This window comes from Protomyctophum parallelum, assembly GCF_964188405.1.
Source record: "Protomyctophum parallelum genome assembly, chromosome: 21".
Lineage (NCBI taxonomy): Eukaryota > Metazoa > Chordata > Actinopteri > Myctophiformes > Myctophidae > Protomyctophum > Protomyctophum parallelum.
This window is the reverse complement of record NC_139713.1, coordinates 24,843,980-24,862,062: the sequence shown is the minus strand read 5'-3', so window position 1 is coordinate 24,862,062 and position 18,083 is coordinate 24,843,980. Positions and strand designations below refer to the sequence as shown.

The 18,083-nt window shown below is 44.6% G+C and overlaps 1 protein-coding gene across 1 annotated transcript in view; it reads right to left on the bottom strand.

The window, feature by feature from the left end:
• The window catches only part of adamts6 (ADAM metallopeptidase with thrombospondin type 1 motif, 6), a 96,581-nt gene that overhangs the window by 63,210 nt on the left and 15,288 nt on the right, over positions 1 to 18,083 (bottom strand). Inside the window, exons 8-11 of the mRNA XM_083793157.1 lie at positions 17,135 to 17,178; positions 13,476 to 13,581; positions 8,769 to 8,915; positions 2,882 to 3,023 (exon numbers count right to left, since the gene is read on the bottom strand). Of these exons, the coding sequence (XP_083649283.1) occupies positions 2,882 to 3,023; positions 8,769 to 8,915; positions 13,476 to 13,581; positions 17,135 to 17,178 (439 nt within the window). The remainder of the gene's footprint in view (positions 1 to 2,881; positions 3,024 to 8,768; positions 8,916 to 13,475; positions 13,582 to 17,134; positions 17,179 to 18,083) is intronic.

Here is an 18,083-nt window from a genome sequence, read left to right as displayed (position 1 = left end):
TCAACTCCATGTGGGTCAGTGGGCCTGGTGGTGCAGGTCAACTCCATGTGGGTCAGTGGGCCTGGTGGTGCAGGTCAACTCCATGTGGGTCAGTGGGCCTGGTGGTGCACTCCATGTCAACATCGCTAGGGGCCAGTGTTGATTTCGTCAACTTAAACTAGGACCACCTTTTTTCACTGAAGAACACGAAATGAAAACTAAATAAAAATGAATAATATGATGACTAAAACTAAGGCTAAATATATTATATAGATATTAGGGACGTCACGTTAATTTGCTCCCGATATTTTGAGTATCTGTCGATATCGATTTTTCCCGATCCAGTTTTTATATTTAAACATGCCATGCCATTATGCCATATCACAATAGTACAATATCCAAAATCACAGACAATATCCAGTCTAATATTATGATATGGATATAATATTGATACTAGGGAAACATGTTCACATTCATTCCTTTTATATGAATGTTTAGTTAGTGCTTTGTCAATGGAGACCAACTTGCAATGTCCTCACGGACAATCAGAGGGCCCCGGACCACAGATAAGGTGTTTATTGTCACTGTGTATAGCAGCATCGACAAAGACATGCAGATAGAGCAACATTATGCCATAATCTGTAAATCCAGCATAGTCTGTCATCAAATAAAACATCCATAATACATAGAGTATGGGAGACCACGGGAAGGCATCCGTTCACTACATACTCTGTGTGTGTGTGTGTGTGTGTGTGTGTGTGTGTGCGTGCGTGCGTGCGTGCGTGCGTGCGTGCGTGCGTGCGTGCGTGCGTGCGTGTGTGAGTGAGAATGAGAGTCAGTCAATGCTGTCACAGTTCTAGGAAAGAAGCTGTTGTTTTGCAGTCACTTAGTCCTGGCGCATATCTGGAGAGAATGGGATTATGAGTGTGCGTGTGTGCATGCTTCAAACATGTTGGGAACCACTACTGTACTAACTCTCTCCATGCAGTCTTCCATCCATTCCATAGCATCACATGGCTTCATTATTCAAGCCTGACACTTCCTCGAAACTATCAGGTCACACGGGTCACCTCAATGTGGGTCAATCACACAGACTTATCATTCCCAGGTGCTGCAGAATGACCACATTTCCTAAGCATGTTCTTCTGGGTCAACATGTTGTGCCCAAACGAACAAAACAAACGCACGCCAAAGAACAAAGTACAAACTGTCACGGCAACGTTCATATCCGTTCACACGGGGCCGTATCCACGGAGAATGCCTTTTGACTTTTGAGCTGAGGAGCTTTCTGGATATCATGGGGTGCACATCTTTGGTCCGACGTCCCAACAGTCCTACACGCAACAGTCCGACACCCTACCCCAAACCCTGACTGCACACGGAAGCCTTAACCACCCTACCCCAAACCCTAACTGCACACGGAAGCCTTAACCACCCTACCCCAAACCCTAACTGCACACGGAAGCCTTAACCACCCTACCCCAAACCCTGACTGCACACGGAAGCCTTAACCACCCTACCCCAAACCCTGACTGCACACGGAAGCCTTAACCACCCTACCCCAAACCCTAACTGCACACGGAAGCCTTAACCACCCTACCCCAAACCCTAACTGCACACGGAAGCCTTAACCACCCTACCCCAAACCCTGACTGCACACGGAAGCCTTAACCACCCTACCCCAAACCCTAACTGCACACGGAAGCCTTAACCACCCTACCCCAAACCCTAACTGCACACGGAAGCCTTAACCACCCTACCCCAAACCCTAACTGCACACGGAAGCCTTAACCACCCTACCCCAAACCCTGACTGCACACGGAAGCCTTAACCACCCTACCCCAAACCCTAACTGCACACGGAAGCCTTAACCGGCCTACCCCAAACCCTAACTGCACACGGAAGCCTTAACCACCCTACCCCAAACCCTAACTGCACACGGAAGCCTTAACCACCCTACCCCAAACCCTAACTGCACACGGGAGCCTTAACCACCCTACCCCAAACCCTAACTGCACACGGAAGCCTAACCACCCTACCCCAAACCCTAACTGCACACGGAAGCCTTAACCACCCTACCCCAAACCCTAACTGCACACGGAAGCCTTAACCACCCTACCCCAAACCCTAACTGCACACGGAAGCCTTAACCACCCTACCCCAAACCCTAACTGCACACGGAAGCCTTAACCGGCCATATATGGCGGACTATTGGTACGTCTGTCTGTAACGTATGTCCCCTGATATCATGTACTGTACATGGCGCTCACACACACAGTGTGGATATCATGTCCATAGTGCACACACACACACACACACACACACACACACACACACACACACACAGACACACACACACACACACACACACAGAGTGTGGATATCATGTACATGGCGCTCACACACACATTGTGGATATCATGTCCATAGAGCTCACACACACAGTGTGGATCAGTGTTGATTCTGTTGAATTCGTAGAAAAATGTTCGTCAACTACCTTTTTTAACTGATGAAAACGTAATAAAAACATAATAAAAACTAAGCTGCGATGACTAAAACTAAATATTGACAGTTTGTCAACAAAGACAAGTCATCATGGGTGGGCGTGGGTGTCACAGACCGAAAACGACACATGTGCGGCCGTGTTGCGTCACCGACCCTACCCCTCACGGCAAAAAAAACAGAAACATGGAACAACACAGAAACAACATGGTCAGTGGACAAACATACATCACTGTTTGCCTTCGTTCAAAATGTACTGTTTGTGTGTGTGTGTCTCAGACACACAATATTCACGGAGAAACAACACGCGAGTGCGCCGCAGGCATGCAAAATTCTAGCCATTAAGCACTGTAAGTAAGTAAGTAAGGAAGGAAGAGAATGGTGGATGCTGGTTTCTTACCCCGTATTTGCACTGGCGGGAGGAGGCTCCGTACTGGAAGCGGCACTGCTCGTCTGCGTCGTACACCTGCCCCGGGGCCACTGTGGGGTACAGGAAGTCTCGTTTCACTGGTTCATTGTCCAGACACGTCCCCCGACCTGAGCTGTCAGAAAAACAAACCTGACACTAGGATTGTTTCTTACACAGAGCAACCCTATACCATCCTTTCTTACATAGAGCAACCCCATACCCAATCCTCCCTCCATAGAGCAACCCCATATACCCAACCCTCCCTCCCTTCTTACATAGAACAACCAAATATACCCAACCCTCCCTCCCTTCTTACATAGAGCAACCCCATATACCCAAATATACCCCTGAGACCCCCTGGAACCCCCACCATCCCCAAGGACCCCTGCACCCCACTTTGAGAACCACCAATGTCTAACAGCCAGTGCTATTACTTTAAATGTAATAACGTCTATGTTTCTCATGTTTACAGCTCAGATACAGAATCCACGACAGAGCCAATAAAATGACAGCGCAGGAAAAGACAGAAAGACAGGAAAAATAATTAAAAAGAAAAAAAGAAAAAAGTGGGCTATTAGGTCATGAGTCCAGCTCCAGGACTTTCTGTTTAGTCTGTTTGTCAGATAGAAATATGTGTGCGCTCCACAAAGAACAAAAAAAAGAAACTGAAAACACAGTCATTTTGTATTCTGGTAAGTTAAACGGCAGCCAAGAAGTGCACGCACGATCGCGATCACGTGCACATGCGTGCGCACGCATGCATGCACACACTCAGGCACGCACACACAGAGTGGCTTTTGTTGTGGGGAGACTTTCTTGTTTACGTTGGGTTCAAAGTAAGCTTACTGGGAGTATCTGTGTTGAACCCGCATCCCATTCTTTTCTTCCGCGCCTAATTTCAAACCAAATCAACTCGTTCAGATCCCTATAACTTGGTTCGGAAATGGAACCAAAAAATACTTCTTGCCCTGAAGTGGGAACCAAAGTGGGCGTGTCACTATTCAGGACGGAAGATGTATAAACCACCACAAAAACTAAAGAACGGAACCAGTTGTTTTGGTGGGAAAGGGGCCTGTGTGGATGCTGTACTATTTTAGGTTTCTGAACCAATTCATTTCCAGTGGAAACACTCTGAACTGGTTCAATATTAGATGGGAAAAAATAACTGCACCAGGGGCCTGCATTGGGTGAAGAAGATGCTAGGAACCTTGTGATGGGAACCGCAAGGTTCCTAGTTCGATCCCGGGCTCCCCCACAGTTGTGTCGAAGTGTCCTTGAGCAAGACTCTGAACCCCGAATTGCTCCCGACGAGCAGCTTGGTGGTTGGAGCTCCTTATTGGTGAAACGTGGGACAAACTCCAATTCGTATCTGTCGGGTGGGAAACCTCATTATGTCCAAAATGGTTACTTTTCAGGATTCATATTCAAAAACAGCAAAAGTAGCAGATCAGCAAGCTCGCAAAGTTTGGTGTTTTTGTGTGACGCTGTAGCAGTAGATCAAAGGGTTCATTTAAAAAGTAAAAAGTTAGAATATGTAGATAAGAGGGTTCTGTTCTTTTCTCTGGCTATTGGCCACAGCAGTAGATGTTTACAACACTGTCCTAAGCCATAGGAATAACATATTTCAAAGCTCAAATTCAGCTGTATTCTCCTTTGGGTACGACGGACCTAGCTCGACCGAGGCTATAAATCGTCTCGGGTCTGGTCTATATATAGAACTCAATAATCGAGCACGAGAGTTATAAAAAAGAAAAAGAAAAGAAGACATGCGTCTCTCTCTGAAAGCGCTGTGGTTCTCTGTCTCTCTCCATAAGCTTGAGTCAGAGGATTCTTTTTGAGACAAAACATTACTAAAAGTATTTACTATAACACTGTGTTCTTTTCTGTGGCAGCAGCAGCAACGTGCGGTGGAATGAAATGCCTCCGCCAGTCCCTCGAAAGGAAAAATGGGCTCTGTGACAACATAAACGCAGCTAGACTTTGATTGATGATTGACAGACAGACAGACAAGACAGACAGACACATAGACAGACACATAGACAGACAGAGAGGAAAGGAGAAGGAACTGTGAGAGAGACGCACGCACACGCACGCAAAAGCACACACACACACACACACACACACACACTGACACACACTGACACACACACACACACACACACAGTTTAAGCACGCTCAAACTACAAGGTCATGCCTCTCTTCTCGTCAGGCACAGTGGTGGAAAGTAACGAGTAGAAATATGTTCTGTAGTGTATATACCATGTATGGATATTATGCGTATGCATATTCAGACAAAAACAATTACTGCATTTTAAACGGGTCCATAGAGAGCTCTCTCTCCTCTCCGACAGCCCCCCCCCTCCCCCTCTCTCGCTAGTGTGTAATAATCCCATGATGCAGAGGTTTAGTCTTAGGTTTAGTCTAGTGTGTAATAATCCCATGATGCAGAGGTTTAGTCTTAGGTTTAGTCTAGTGTGTAATAATCCCATGATGCAGAGGTTTAGTCTTAGGTTTAGTCTAGTGTGTAATAATCCCATGATGCAGAGGTTTAGTCTTAGGTTTAGTCTAGTGTGTAATAATCCCATGATGCAGAGGTTTAGTCTTAGGTTTAGTCTAGTGTGTAATAATCCCATGATGCAGAGGTTTAGTCTTAGGTTTAGTCTAGTGTGTAATAATCCCATGATGCAGAGGTTTAGTCTTAGGTTTAGTCTAGTGTGTAATAATCCCATGATGCAGAGGTTTTCAACCAGTGGTCCTTGAGGGGGTTCCAGGTGGTCCTCAGCTAAGTGATGGAAAGTTGGTAACCAAATGGACCCTTAACTCTTGGACCCTTAACTCTAAATCTCATCAAATGGTGGTCCATGGCTCAAATACCAAATAAATAATGGGCCTTGATATTAAAAGGGTTGAAAACCACTGCCATGATGCATTGATCCACATGGAAACGTTTTCTCTAAATACAGCAGACAAACTCCATCATGCACGGTCAAATCCTCTGTGTTAATGAATGAGTGCACAAATGTAACCAAATGGCACTTGGATTTCATGTGTACAGCGTCAGAGTTACAAGTTTAAAGTTTCATTATAAAAGCTATTCTTTGGCGCTCACGAGTCACAACAAATGACACATGAATGTCCTGTGATGACAGGGGAACGACAGTGAACTATAAGAAAGATATAATAAAGTAACCAAGTACATTAATTAAGTACTGTACTCAATTTTGAGGTATTTGTACTTTGCTTGAGTATTTCCAAATTCCAGTACTTTTACTCCACTACATCTCAGAGGCAAACATTGTACTTTTACTCTACTACATTTATTTGAAAACTTTAGTTACTAGTTACTTTCACGTGCCAAGGACCCCCAAAACCATATGCAACCATATGAGTTTTCCGAAAAATGTATGTTGCTATTATGTATTTATAGTTCAAATCAAAAACGACAGACACAGATGTTTTCCCGGTTTTAAAGGGGTTAAATGACAATGTAGTATGCAAAACTTGTACAAATAAACTCCATGCACTGGTGCTAGTATGTGTGTGTATCCATAAACCATTCTTCCAAAAAAACCAAACAAAGCGTCACATATTACACCAGCATGCAAGCCAGGCCAAAGCCACAGCCAAACTTGTTTACTTGCCAGGGGGGGATGGGGGATAAAGCCTGTGACAGACAGACAGAACAGACAGGACAGGGCCCAGGCCGTAGCGTAACGGTCTGGGCACCGGACTGGTGATCCAGTCGCGGTGTGCCGCGGGTTCGACTCCCGGACCCGACACGGCCTTTACCGCATGTCATCCCCCCATCTCTCTCCCGTTTCCTGTCAGCCTACTTTCTATCCCTTAAAAAATCAATAAAGGCGTAAGCCGCAAAAAAATATCTTAAAAAAAAAAGAACAGACAGGACAGACAGACAGACAGACAGACAGACAGACGGGGGGGGATAAAGCATCTGAGGGAGGCTGAGAACGCTACAGTAAGTAGAGTTTACAGACGGACACAACTGAATCAACCTCGCTGTAATGAGAAACATAAAAGCAAAACGCAAGCAGTGACAACGATGCCAAAAAACATAACTCAACAGAAAGACTATAATACGGGGTGGGTTCAACTGTTCTTCAAGAGTAAAATAAGAGGTCTTACAGTATTTGTCTGTCTTTGTATAAGCCTAATTTATATGCTTCAGCGGAGGAGGAAAAATGTGTCATTAGAAAAAATGTCAAGCGGCAAATGACCTATATTTCAACTGAAACGTGTTGAGTGTCAACACTTTTTCAGTAGAACGTGATGTCATTAAAGGATATACTTCACTTTAAAAAAAACGTTTGCTCATTTTATCGTCTACTCAGGCTTATGTGAACACCCGGGCAGTTTTGATTCAGTGCTCGATTCAGTATTTAGATGATAGTCATTTTAGCTATTTATTTTAAATACTTATTTTGGAAAAGAATAAGGAGCAGAAGGAGGCAGGAGGACACAAAAACATTATTAAAAATAAATGAAAACAGTAAATGAATAAACACGGCCCCCTCACACATTAGGAGGGCCGTATCAGTCACCATAAAAGGGATGGGTGTTTTCGATGGTTAAAATTGAGTTTGAACCTACAATGGGTTTGTATAGGAAGGGGCGGGCAGCAAAAATGAATATCAAATATCTGAAACAAACAACTTAAAAACTATGTGTGGATTTCACATAACGGCGGGGCTCCACCGGGCAGGCTGCGTCTCCGTCGCGTGCGTCAAAATGTAATGTGTAGCCTAATAGGTGAAAGGTTTGGGAACCCTTTAACCCATTTTGAGCGGGAACCCCTTTTGGTGTTACATACATTATGTTATAATTTAGCTATTGAAAAAAAGCAGATCTACAAGTTCATAGTGTGCCACCGAGTGGCGCGCTACGAGCTTGTAGGTCTGCTATTTTTGAAGAATTTAGAAGAATTTTTTAAAATGTTGAGGTCAGGCCTAAATGGATTAATCCAAACTGTGAATCAGGCAGTATAATTGGCTGTGTACACCCTTTCCAGCAGGGCAGACACATTCACCTAATATAGCGCTACTACAGATGTAGTAGACACATTCCCCAAGTCCCCATATACTGGTACTAATACTGAACTAATGGAGACTTGTTTTAATGCCAAAACACCGTCCCCCTGTTTCTGAATAGTTCTCCAGGGGACGCTGTCGGCTAGCCCCCCGCGGGGAGGACTTGATCCTCTCCAGGGATGCGGAACGTTGAGCGTTGACAGATTTCCCGTGAATTGTTTATGGAATTCCCACTTGAGACGAGTGGCGGTCGAGGAGAGTTTCAAAGTCCTCTCGGGGCACCGTTGTCAACAACAACCCCTGTGTCCTTTTCAGAAGTGTGAATGTTGGAACCGTTTTTTTTGAAGAGGACAGTTCGTCCTGGAACCTTTGGGCACGTTCCACCACGTTTTCCACAGAGCCTGCATTGTTCTTTTGAGAGACTCATCGTTCCTGGGAAAGTGGCAGAGAGCCTGAACGCTTCTCCTTTTTGGGGGGAGGGAGGGGCCGGGGGGTGAATCCTCTGATGTAAATATTAATGCCACAACACTGAGAAACATTTTCTCCTCTGTCTATGTATCTCGCCAGCGGGTTCTTCAGTAACCCCTTTCCCCTGATTTCTGAATCCAAGTATCCACTGCTGCCTGCTCTGCACACGCACGCACACGCATGCACACGCATGCACACGCACGCACGCCCGCACGCATGCGCACACGCACGCATGCGCACACACACACACACACACACACACACACACACACACACACACACACACACACACACACACACACACACACACACACACACACACACACACACACACACACACACACACCATGAACTCTTGTACTTACTCCAGGAAGCTGGTGATGTAGTCTTTGCTGCAGGCGGACCAGGAGAAGGGGTTGGTGTTGGCCGTAATGTGAGCCGCCATCAGCTTCGCCGTCTCGTGGCCTTTGGTGCCGCAGGAGTTCCCGATGCCGTCGTGGTTCATCCCGAAGCTGAGAGGAAACGAAACAGTAGGAAATAAATGCTGATTCAGTAAGCAAGTAAGTAAAGTACATTTTATTTATGAAGCACCTTTCAAAACGGGGTACATACTGCATATGTTGGTTAGAGAGTCCCACAACAACATTGTTGCTCCGACATGCGTGGCCGGTTACAACTAACCAGTGGCCGGTTAAAACTCACCCGTGGCTCCCGACATGAGTGGCAGGTTAAAACTCACCCGTGGCAGGTTAAAACTAACCTGTGGCTCCCGACATGAGTGGCAGGTTAAAACTAACCTGTGGATTCCTGTGAGGTTAGGTTTAGGGTTTGGGTTTTGGGTAGGGTGTCTGACTAATGCCTGTCGGACTGTTAGTACTGTATGTCGGACGAAACACACGCAATGGACCACAATACAAACAGTCAAGTTAAAACAAGGCACATAAGAGCAACAACGCATCAAGAAATAAGTGTGTGTGAGGTAAAAACTTCATGAGACAGAATGCTTACGAAACAAATAGCTCTTAAAACCAGCAACTGAATCAGCATTCTTTACAGCCCAAAGGCGGAGCGTTCCATAGGGTAGGAGAGACCACTGCAAAGGCCCGGAAGGTCACGCTGAATTTTGAGTCTGGTGGCGGGTATGATCAGAAGGCCTTTGTCAGAGGACCTGAGAGATCTCACATTGGTCTATTTACAACTTAGCCAATTTATCAGACGCTCTTAACCCAGAGAGACTTACAGGAAGGCTACGGAAAAGTTTGAGAAGCTCTGTTGTAAGTGTTCCAGAGTGCAATATTTCGTGGAGGATGTGTCCCCTCGCGGTGTGTCGCGGCCAGTCAGTCTGCGTGAAACAGCTGTGTGAGAGGCAGCCGGGGTCAGAGGTCAAAGCTCTTGTCTGGAGCTCAACAGGAACGACAAAGTTCTAATCAGCACTCTGGAAGACCCCCCCCCACCCCCACCCCCCCTCCCCCGCCTGTCAATCAATATACATGCAGGTTGGAACAGGCTCTGGGGGGAGGAGAGAGAAGAGGATTCTACGTCTTATTGTTGGACAAATCATCACACTTATATAGACACTTATATAGTTCGCAACCATGATTTTGTTGAATAAAACTACGACGATTTTTTTTCACTGACTAAATGAAAATGAAATAAAAACTAAGCTACTATGTCTAAAACTAAATGACATTTTATTCAAAAGACTATGACTAAACTAAATAAAAAATATCCAAAAAAAATCACAATCAACACTGCTCTCAACCTTTGCAATTTATCACTTATAGACATATTAGACATTGCTTCTCTCCATCCATCCATCCATCTTCAACCGCTTATCCGTAGTCGGGTCGCGGGGGCAACAGCTCCATCAGAGTGCTCCAGACTTCCGTCTCCAGAGCAACATTAGTGACTTCCTCCTGGGGGATTCCGAGACGTTCCAAGGCCAGTGAGGCGATGTGTTTCCTCCAACTGCGCCTTGGTCTGCCCCGGGGTCTCCTCCCAGTGGGACGTGCGTCGAGGACCTCCCTAGGGAGGCGCCCGAGAGGCATCCTAACCAGATGCCCGAACCACCTCAGCTGGCTCTTTTCCAGGCGAAGGAGTAGCGGTTCTACTCCAAGTCTCTCTCGTGTGACTGAACTTCTCACCCTATCTCTAAGGGAGATGCCAGCCACCCATCGAAGAAAACTCATTTAAAAAATAGCAGATCTACAAGCTTAACTAGGCCTACTTTAGCTGGGTACCCCCTGGTACCCCGCCAAGGACTCGTGTTGGTCCATGGTCTACAGATCAGATGCTTCACCTGATTGAATGGGTTAAGCTGGTGTCAACTACCAGCTCAGTGGCCTTGTGGTTAGAGTGTCCGCCCTGAAACTGGGAGGTCGGGTTCAATCCCCAGCCGGGTCATACCAAAGACTGTAAAAATGGGACCCGGTGCCTCATGCTTGACACTCAGCATCAAAGGGTTGGATTGGAGGTCAAATCTCCTAATCAAATGATTCCCGAGCGCAGCTCACCGCTCCTTGGCTGCGGCTCACCGCTCCAAGAGATGGGTCAAATGCGGAGAACAAAATTCACTGCAGTAACGTGTGTGACAAATCATATGACTTTGACTTGTTTTTTCTCCGAGAAATGCAGCGAAAACATTAATAATAAATCATACTGCATTGTTTTCATTTGAGCATTTCCACTCACCTCCTGTCTCTCTCTCTCTCTCCTCTCCTCTCTTTATTAAATTGACGTTTGTGTAATTAGGCCTTCATCCGGACGGACAATACAGACAATACAGTACAATACAGGGCACAATAACCAATTAACCATCAAACATCATTGTGCCCTAACGGCTGATCATTTATTAACGCAAGAACAATAGACAAAAAATATTTTCATAATGAGAGTTGTAGTTAGGACCGGAGAGTGAGGACCAATTATATATATGTGACGTCGTCCTTTAACACGTTGGATCTGTATGACAGTATAACTGTCCTATAAATGGATGCTGGGTACAGTTGACGAACAGGCTCTTCTTAAAGGCGTTTGATATCGCTATCACATTGCCTCGCTGTGCAACCACTCCTATAGACAGCTATGTGTGTGGTTGTGTCCCTGGACCCTGGGTCCCTGGGTCTGTCCCCGTGTCCCTGGCTGTGTGCAAGCACGAAAATAGCGTTATAGCGTTTGTTCACCACCAAGTGTCAATGTTGCACAGTCTAACACACAGACACATACAGTACCACTCATTTTTTAAACCGCTCCGGTTGCTATGCACGGTTGCCAGGGCCCCGCCCGCATTGTTTTTGTTTCTCAATAGCCGTTAGCTTCTGTTTTAGGCAGCACCTTTGCAAGCTTTTTTCTCTGAAACTAATGCGCTGTCCGTGGTGTTGAACAGATCTGCGATGTTCGGAGGTCATTTCTGATTATCTGGTGAGCGTGATGGGAACATTGGCATTTTCTTGAGCAGCGGTCCCAAAACCTTTTTGGCCGCACCCCGTTACCTCCTGACCTAGCTGACGCACCCCCCAGCACTCAGTTTCGCTGTATTTGGCCGAAAAGGATCAATGTGTTTCTCTCTACTTGATAGTAAAGTAGGCAGGAATCGTTGGGAGAGAGAGAGAGAGAGAGAGAGAGAGAGAGAGAGAGAGAGAGAGATAGAGAGAGAGAGAGAGAGAGAAAGAGAGAGGGAGATGGGGAAGTGGAAAAATGCTGAAACAAAAACATTATGATTGTCTGCGTCATCGAGAGACGGTGAAAGACTTTGAGGATGGCTCAAATGTTTTTGTAACACGTCACCGCTCGTCACACTGCTGTGTCGGACAGTGACAATCAGAAGGTCACCGACAACGCGCTGTGAGCTTGTAGATCAGCTATTTTTGCCTATGAGATTTGGTGTAGACCAAAAAGTCCAAGTCCAAGGTTTAGTTTACTAAGCCTACAGGGTTTTCACAAAGTGTTCACCAAAGCCCAATAATTAATCAGTGTAACAATTCATTTTCTTTCTTTCTTTTCTTTTTTTTTTGTCCGAGTATAATATTAAAAGTTAAAAGCTCACATTACAGCAAAGGAAGTCCAAGTTTTTCCCCTTTTCCTATATGCTGTCCGCGAAAGCACAAATCAGATATAATGTATATAACAAACGCGGAGCCGGGCCACATCGCGCATGCCTCCGAACCTGTTTTTCTAAGTCCCGGCGTTTATGACATTTTAGCCTACTCTGGAAATAAATCAGGCAACCGGTTGAAACCCCCGCTGCAGCAGCGAGTATTTTTTTATATAACGTCCTCTCTCTCTCTCCAAGCAGAGACTATTTTTACAACAGGGCCCGTAACAGAAGCAGACATAAGACATAATAAAGGAAATGGCCATCTCGCTGAACCCCACCAGAGGGGGATACGTAGACTAATACATCATCATTATTTTTGCTTTATATTCAGGACGAGAGAGCCAGAGGTATGTGTGTGTGTGGACTGTGGACACACATAGAAACCTTGTAAGAAAGAAGAAAGAAAGAAAGAAAGAAAGAAAGAAAGAAAGAAAGAAAGAAAGAAAGAAAGAAAAGTTTATTTTTGAGCAGTGCCAAACCACTCCAATGTCGCGTGTGTATGTCTGTATGTATGCCTATCTGTCGGTCTGTTTGGGGTACGAACAGCCAATACCGCTGGATGACCTAAAGTGGCACTGTTGAGCAGTTACGTCATTAAGAATAGCGGTCACTTATTGGCCTTTGGACAACACCGACATACCCAGCCGATTACAGTACCTGCGCGCTCTGCTTGTAGTAACTGCAGCCAGTCGGCAGTGTTGTTGAGCAGCCGGCACCGTTCAGATCACACAGGTGTGATTTTTATATTCTTAATCAACCGTGACCAATTCTACAAAATGTCTTCTAAATCCTAACAGTTTTCTGTTGCTATATCAGTGGTGCTAAAACGTTTTCATGTCAAGGTGAAATCCAATCACAACTGAGCAGTGCCAGACCAAATCTACCACAGGCTATTTGTTTTTATTTTTTTGGGCAAAATGGCAAATACTTTTGGGGAACCAGTGGTGTCAGAACATGTTGGAGCAACAACACTCACTTGTGGCCGATCTCGTGTGCGATGGTGAAAGCAGAACCGAGGCCGATGTCTTCATTGATGCTGCAACTTCTCTCCGGCTCACACATTCCAGCAACGGAGGCCAAGCCTACGTGCACACACACACACACACACACACACACACACACACACACACATACACACAAATTTTTTACTATACATATTGTGAGCAAGGTAGGAATTTGACGATGGCCACGGCTCTTGTTGCCCCTCTGTTTGGCCATGTGTCCCTCAAAAAAGAAAATAGATGTACCACGTTCACTAGCTGCCCTACTGGATGATTTTAGCAGCGCTATGTCCCTGTCAATATATATTTTTAAGGCACCCGTGGTCTGTGGTTGAGATTCTGAATGCTTAATGGACAACATCAAGTGAAACGTCGCTGCACATACCGGAATTACCAGTGGTTTTATATCGAGGTTGATATGAATCGCACACAGCTTGAACTGCAGCAGAAGCTGATGCTTTTGATGGGGAGACAGAGAGAGAGAGAGAGAGAGAGAGAGAGAGAGAGAGAGAGAGAGAGAGAGAGGGATAGAAAGAAAGAGTGAGAGAGACAGAGAGAAATCTGCTGTTTGTTTAAAGTTACCAGCTTATTAAAGTGAAACAACTTTGACTGTAGGCCTACTGTATGTGGGTGTCATCTCTTGAGAGCGTAAAATGAAACCAAATTGACCTGTACGGGTCCATTTGGTGTAATTTTACACTCTCAAGAGATACAATCTATAAGGGTCCATTTGGTTACCAACCATGGTTGAAAACCACTGGTCTAACATGCCGAACAAAGCGGTGAATGCAGTGAGGATCCAACACTTCCAATTGACTTCCAACGTCTTTGCAGTAATAATAATGGGGGATATCTGGGGGTCCCTGCTGGCACAGAGGTAATAATAATGGGGGATATCTGGGGGTCCCTGCTGGGGGGGGGGGGGGGTTCTACTGTTACACTGATGATAGGTTTTTGGTTTACCAATGATCCCAGACCACTATTTCTATGCATTTGATGTATTACCTTGTGTTGTCCTTGCTTACTGTAAATCGCTCTGGATTAAGAGCGTCTGCTAAATACCTATAGAACTACTGATTTAGAAGGCATTTGTAGAATGGGCCTGAGGTCCGAATGGGTGGGAGTGGCAGTAGGTTTCCCAGTCACTGCTAGAGCCTCCGCAGGGGAATAGAGTTTAGCATTACTGGCTAGACTTTTAGCCTGCCTCGGCATACAGTTACTGCTTGAAAATGTCTAGACGAGAGCTAGATTTATACATTTCAATGCTTGTAACAAGGGACCACCTAGGTAACACAAGCCCAGGAAGGGAATATAAGGAACCCCCCACCCAAAAAAGCAGACCATCAGAAATGTAGATGTTTTCCACATTTAACCCATTAAGCCCTGAGGTCTATTCTAAAAATGGCTTCTAAATCAGTAGTTCTCAAACTTGATCTCTCTTTCCCCTCTCCCCATCTGAAAATGTGTTGTGCCAGGGACCCCCAGAAGAGAAGATTTGTGTTTAACACTTAAAAAATGTTAAAAAAAATAGCTGATGTACAAGCAGTGTCTAAAAAGGCCAGGTTGCAATTGGTTTAAGTGTGATGGTAATTTGAATGGTCTCACACCTGTAGAGAAAGTGAACACATGTGAATAACACTTTAAACGCAGGCTTGGGTTTGCTGGGGGGGATGAGAGGGGGATCCCTTCCCCTCATCTATGTCCGGGGGATATGTTTCATCCCCGTCTCTGGTCAGAATGAATGAAATACACGTTTCTTTTTCAGAAACCTCACATACATGCATACTTGTTTTATTTTTCCGTAAATGAACGCCCTACTTGATCACACTACACTACAGCGTCACACAAAAGCCTCAAAAGTAGCTGATCTGCAATCTGGAAACGTGGCGCAAAGCGACGCTCGGTTTTGTAGATGTTTTTTATCCTGCGAAGTCACAGTTTTGGAAACCGTGCCGATTTTGGACAACAGAGATGATATAATTGAAATCCCTGATCGAATGTAGATCTGATATTTGCTGTTTGTTTTGGGAAAATCTTTTAATGTAAAAAAGAAAAAGAAAATAGACATATACATACATATACATATACATATAAACTTTTGTTAAGGGTTGGGAACCCCTGGTGTAGAGGGGGTGTGTGTGGGGGGGGGGGAGTTTTTTGGGAGAGACGTCGAGGAAGCCGAGCAGATGCCAGGGCAATTAAAGGCGAGCAGGGAATGTGACGAATGCGCTGGACCTGTCAAACCACCCCCGAAGTCACGATATTACCTCCAAGATATATTGTGCTGCCTGTAGGGCCTTCTCTGCTCTCCTCTGCTCTTCTTCACACAAGATAAGATGTGGCAAGAAGGGCCGGGAGGAGGAGGGGGCTAGAGGGGCTTCTGACTGACTGACTGACTGACTGACTGCAGCCTTACTGTAGTTCAGCTCACCATAAGAAACCTCTTGTGCTTTTGTTTTGTTGCTTTTTCCCCCCCTCGTAAATTAATGACCCTACTTGATCATACTCAGTGGTGGAAAGTAACTAAGTACATTAACCTAAGTACAATTTTGAGGTATTTGTACTTTACAAATTCCAATACTTTCACTTGTGTGAGGCCGTATCAAGTAGGGCATTAATCTATACAAAAGAAAGTGAACACAAAAAGTTAGAATATGGAGATAAGATGTTTCTGACCCGAGAGCAACGCTATGACACGCTCTATCTGTCTCCTGCGAGCTGCAGCACTCCCTCTAATTGTCCTTTCCCCCTCTCTCTCTCTCTCTCTCTCTCTCTCTCTCTCTCTCTCTCTCTCTGTGTTCCCTTTCAAACCATTCTTCTCTCCTTTTAAATCTCAATCTTTTCCCCGTACTTCCCCCAGTCTATCCCTAAATTGTCTCTTTGTTTTCTGTTACGGATTAAACAGCTTCTCGTCTCAAGCCAGGGGGAAGTGTAACTATGAACATGACGTCAAATTATAGATACCGGCAGGAGCGGATACGTTTTGTTTTATTGTTTGTTTGTTTTTACTTAAGGAAAAGTCCCAATACCACCATGTAGGCGGGTTTTACTTGCATTAAAAAAAAATCAGTAAAAGGTATTGACATCAGAATGTATTTACAGTCCCATTTCCTATCATCAAACTATTGAATTGTAATTAGTGATGCACTCATCCAGTGCCACAGGTGGATACCAGTTTTGGCCCTCGTTGCCACCGAAGCCCATTATAAATAAAATAAAGAAATTGTAATTATATTGTGCATGTAATGTGCATATCATCACCTGAACACCAGATTAGAGGAATTTTCGAAATCTGGATGAAGTAAAAAAAAAAAAATGAAATATTGAAACAATATTTTTTCCAAAAAGGCGTCATGAGGCGCCAGTGGCAACGAGTGCGTGACGGGAAAGGCGTCCAAGGGCGTCATGTGGCATTGAAGGATGTGCTCGTCACTTTACTGTTGCTGTTGGTGAAGGTGGGGCTGCTTTTAAGTAAAAACAAATAATTTATTTTCTTTTTTGTTACCAAACAGGTTCCCAGATTGGCTCAGACCAAAACAAATGGAATTGTGACAAAAATGTCCAACACAAGCCAGCATGGCAATGACCCCTGGATCAAGACATAAACAGGTGACCTCTAGATGGAAGCACTCACCAAGGGTACCGCAAGGTTTGTTCTTGTACGTGCAGATGTCATACCTGTAGTCAGAATAAACAAAGCACAACAGAACAGAAATCGTTACATGTCGGTGAAAGTAGCCTGGAACATTATGAATAATAAAGATTTCATTCCTTTTAGAATTTGTAAACAGAAAATTGCACTGGGCAGAAAATGACAAATAACTGAAATACATAAAGAAAGGACTGACATTTTAAAAAATAAAATAATATGTAGTGGAAATAGCTGATTTACAAGCCCCTACATACCTACAAGACTTACAAGCCGCACTACAAGCTTGTGAGCTTGTAGATGTGCTATTTCCAATATTTTTGAAAATGTTATCTCAAGTAATTGCGATTAGGAGATTATGTCATAATTGTGACAGGCCTAAATGGGACATTGTTTACTATTCCATTCTTTCTACATATTTTTCTTAACTATAACCTTGTAAAATGTCAATATAAACATCACACAAAATGTTTAATGATGATAGTAAACCTGGTGCACTTCTCCATATATATCCGTGAAACTTGTTCATGTCAAGGAACCCGAAAATGAATATGTAATGTTGGCCATGGACCCGCCCCCCCATCTGAATATACTTTGCGCCGGGCACCCCGTGAGGATTTGTGGGTGTTATTGAAAATAGTCCATGTTTTGAATGTTTTTCCAATATTCTTTGAAGTGGTTGAACTGATTCTGATGCAATATGAACTGGTTTTGCTAGGGACCACCGGGGGGGTTGAACCGGCAATCTACAGCAGGGGTTTTCAACTGATTGTGAACCAGGGACCACCACCTTGACTAAGGATCAACCTGGGGACCATGTCTTATACTGTTTCTCAATCGATGGTCCACGGACTTAACTGATGACTGACACATGTGGCCCTATATCTGGGGCGTGCCTTAACCTTTATCCCTAAACTTTTTTTCTTCCATATTT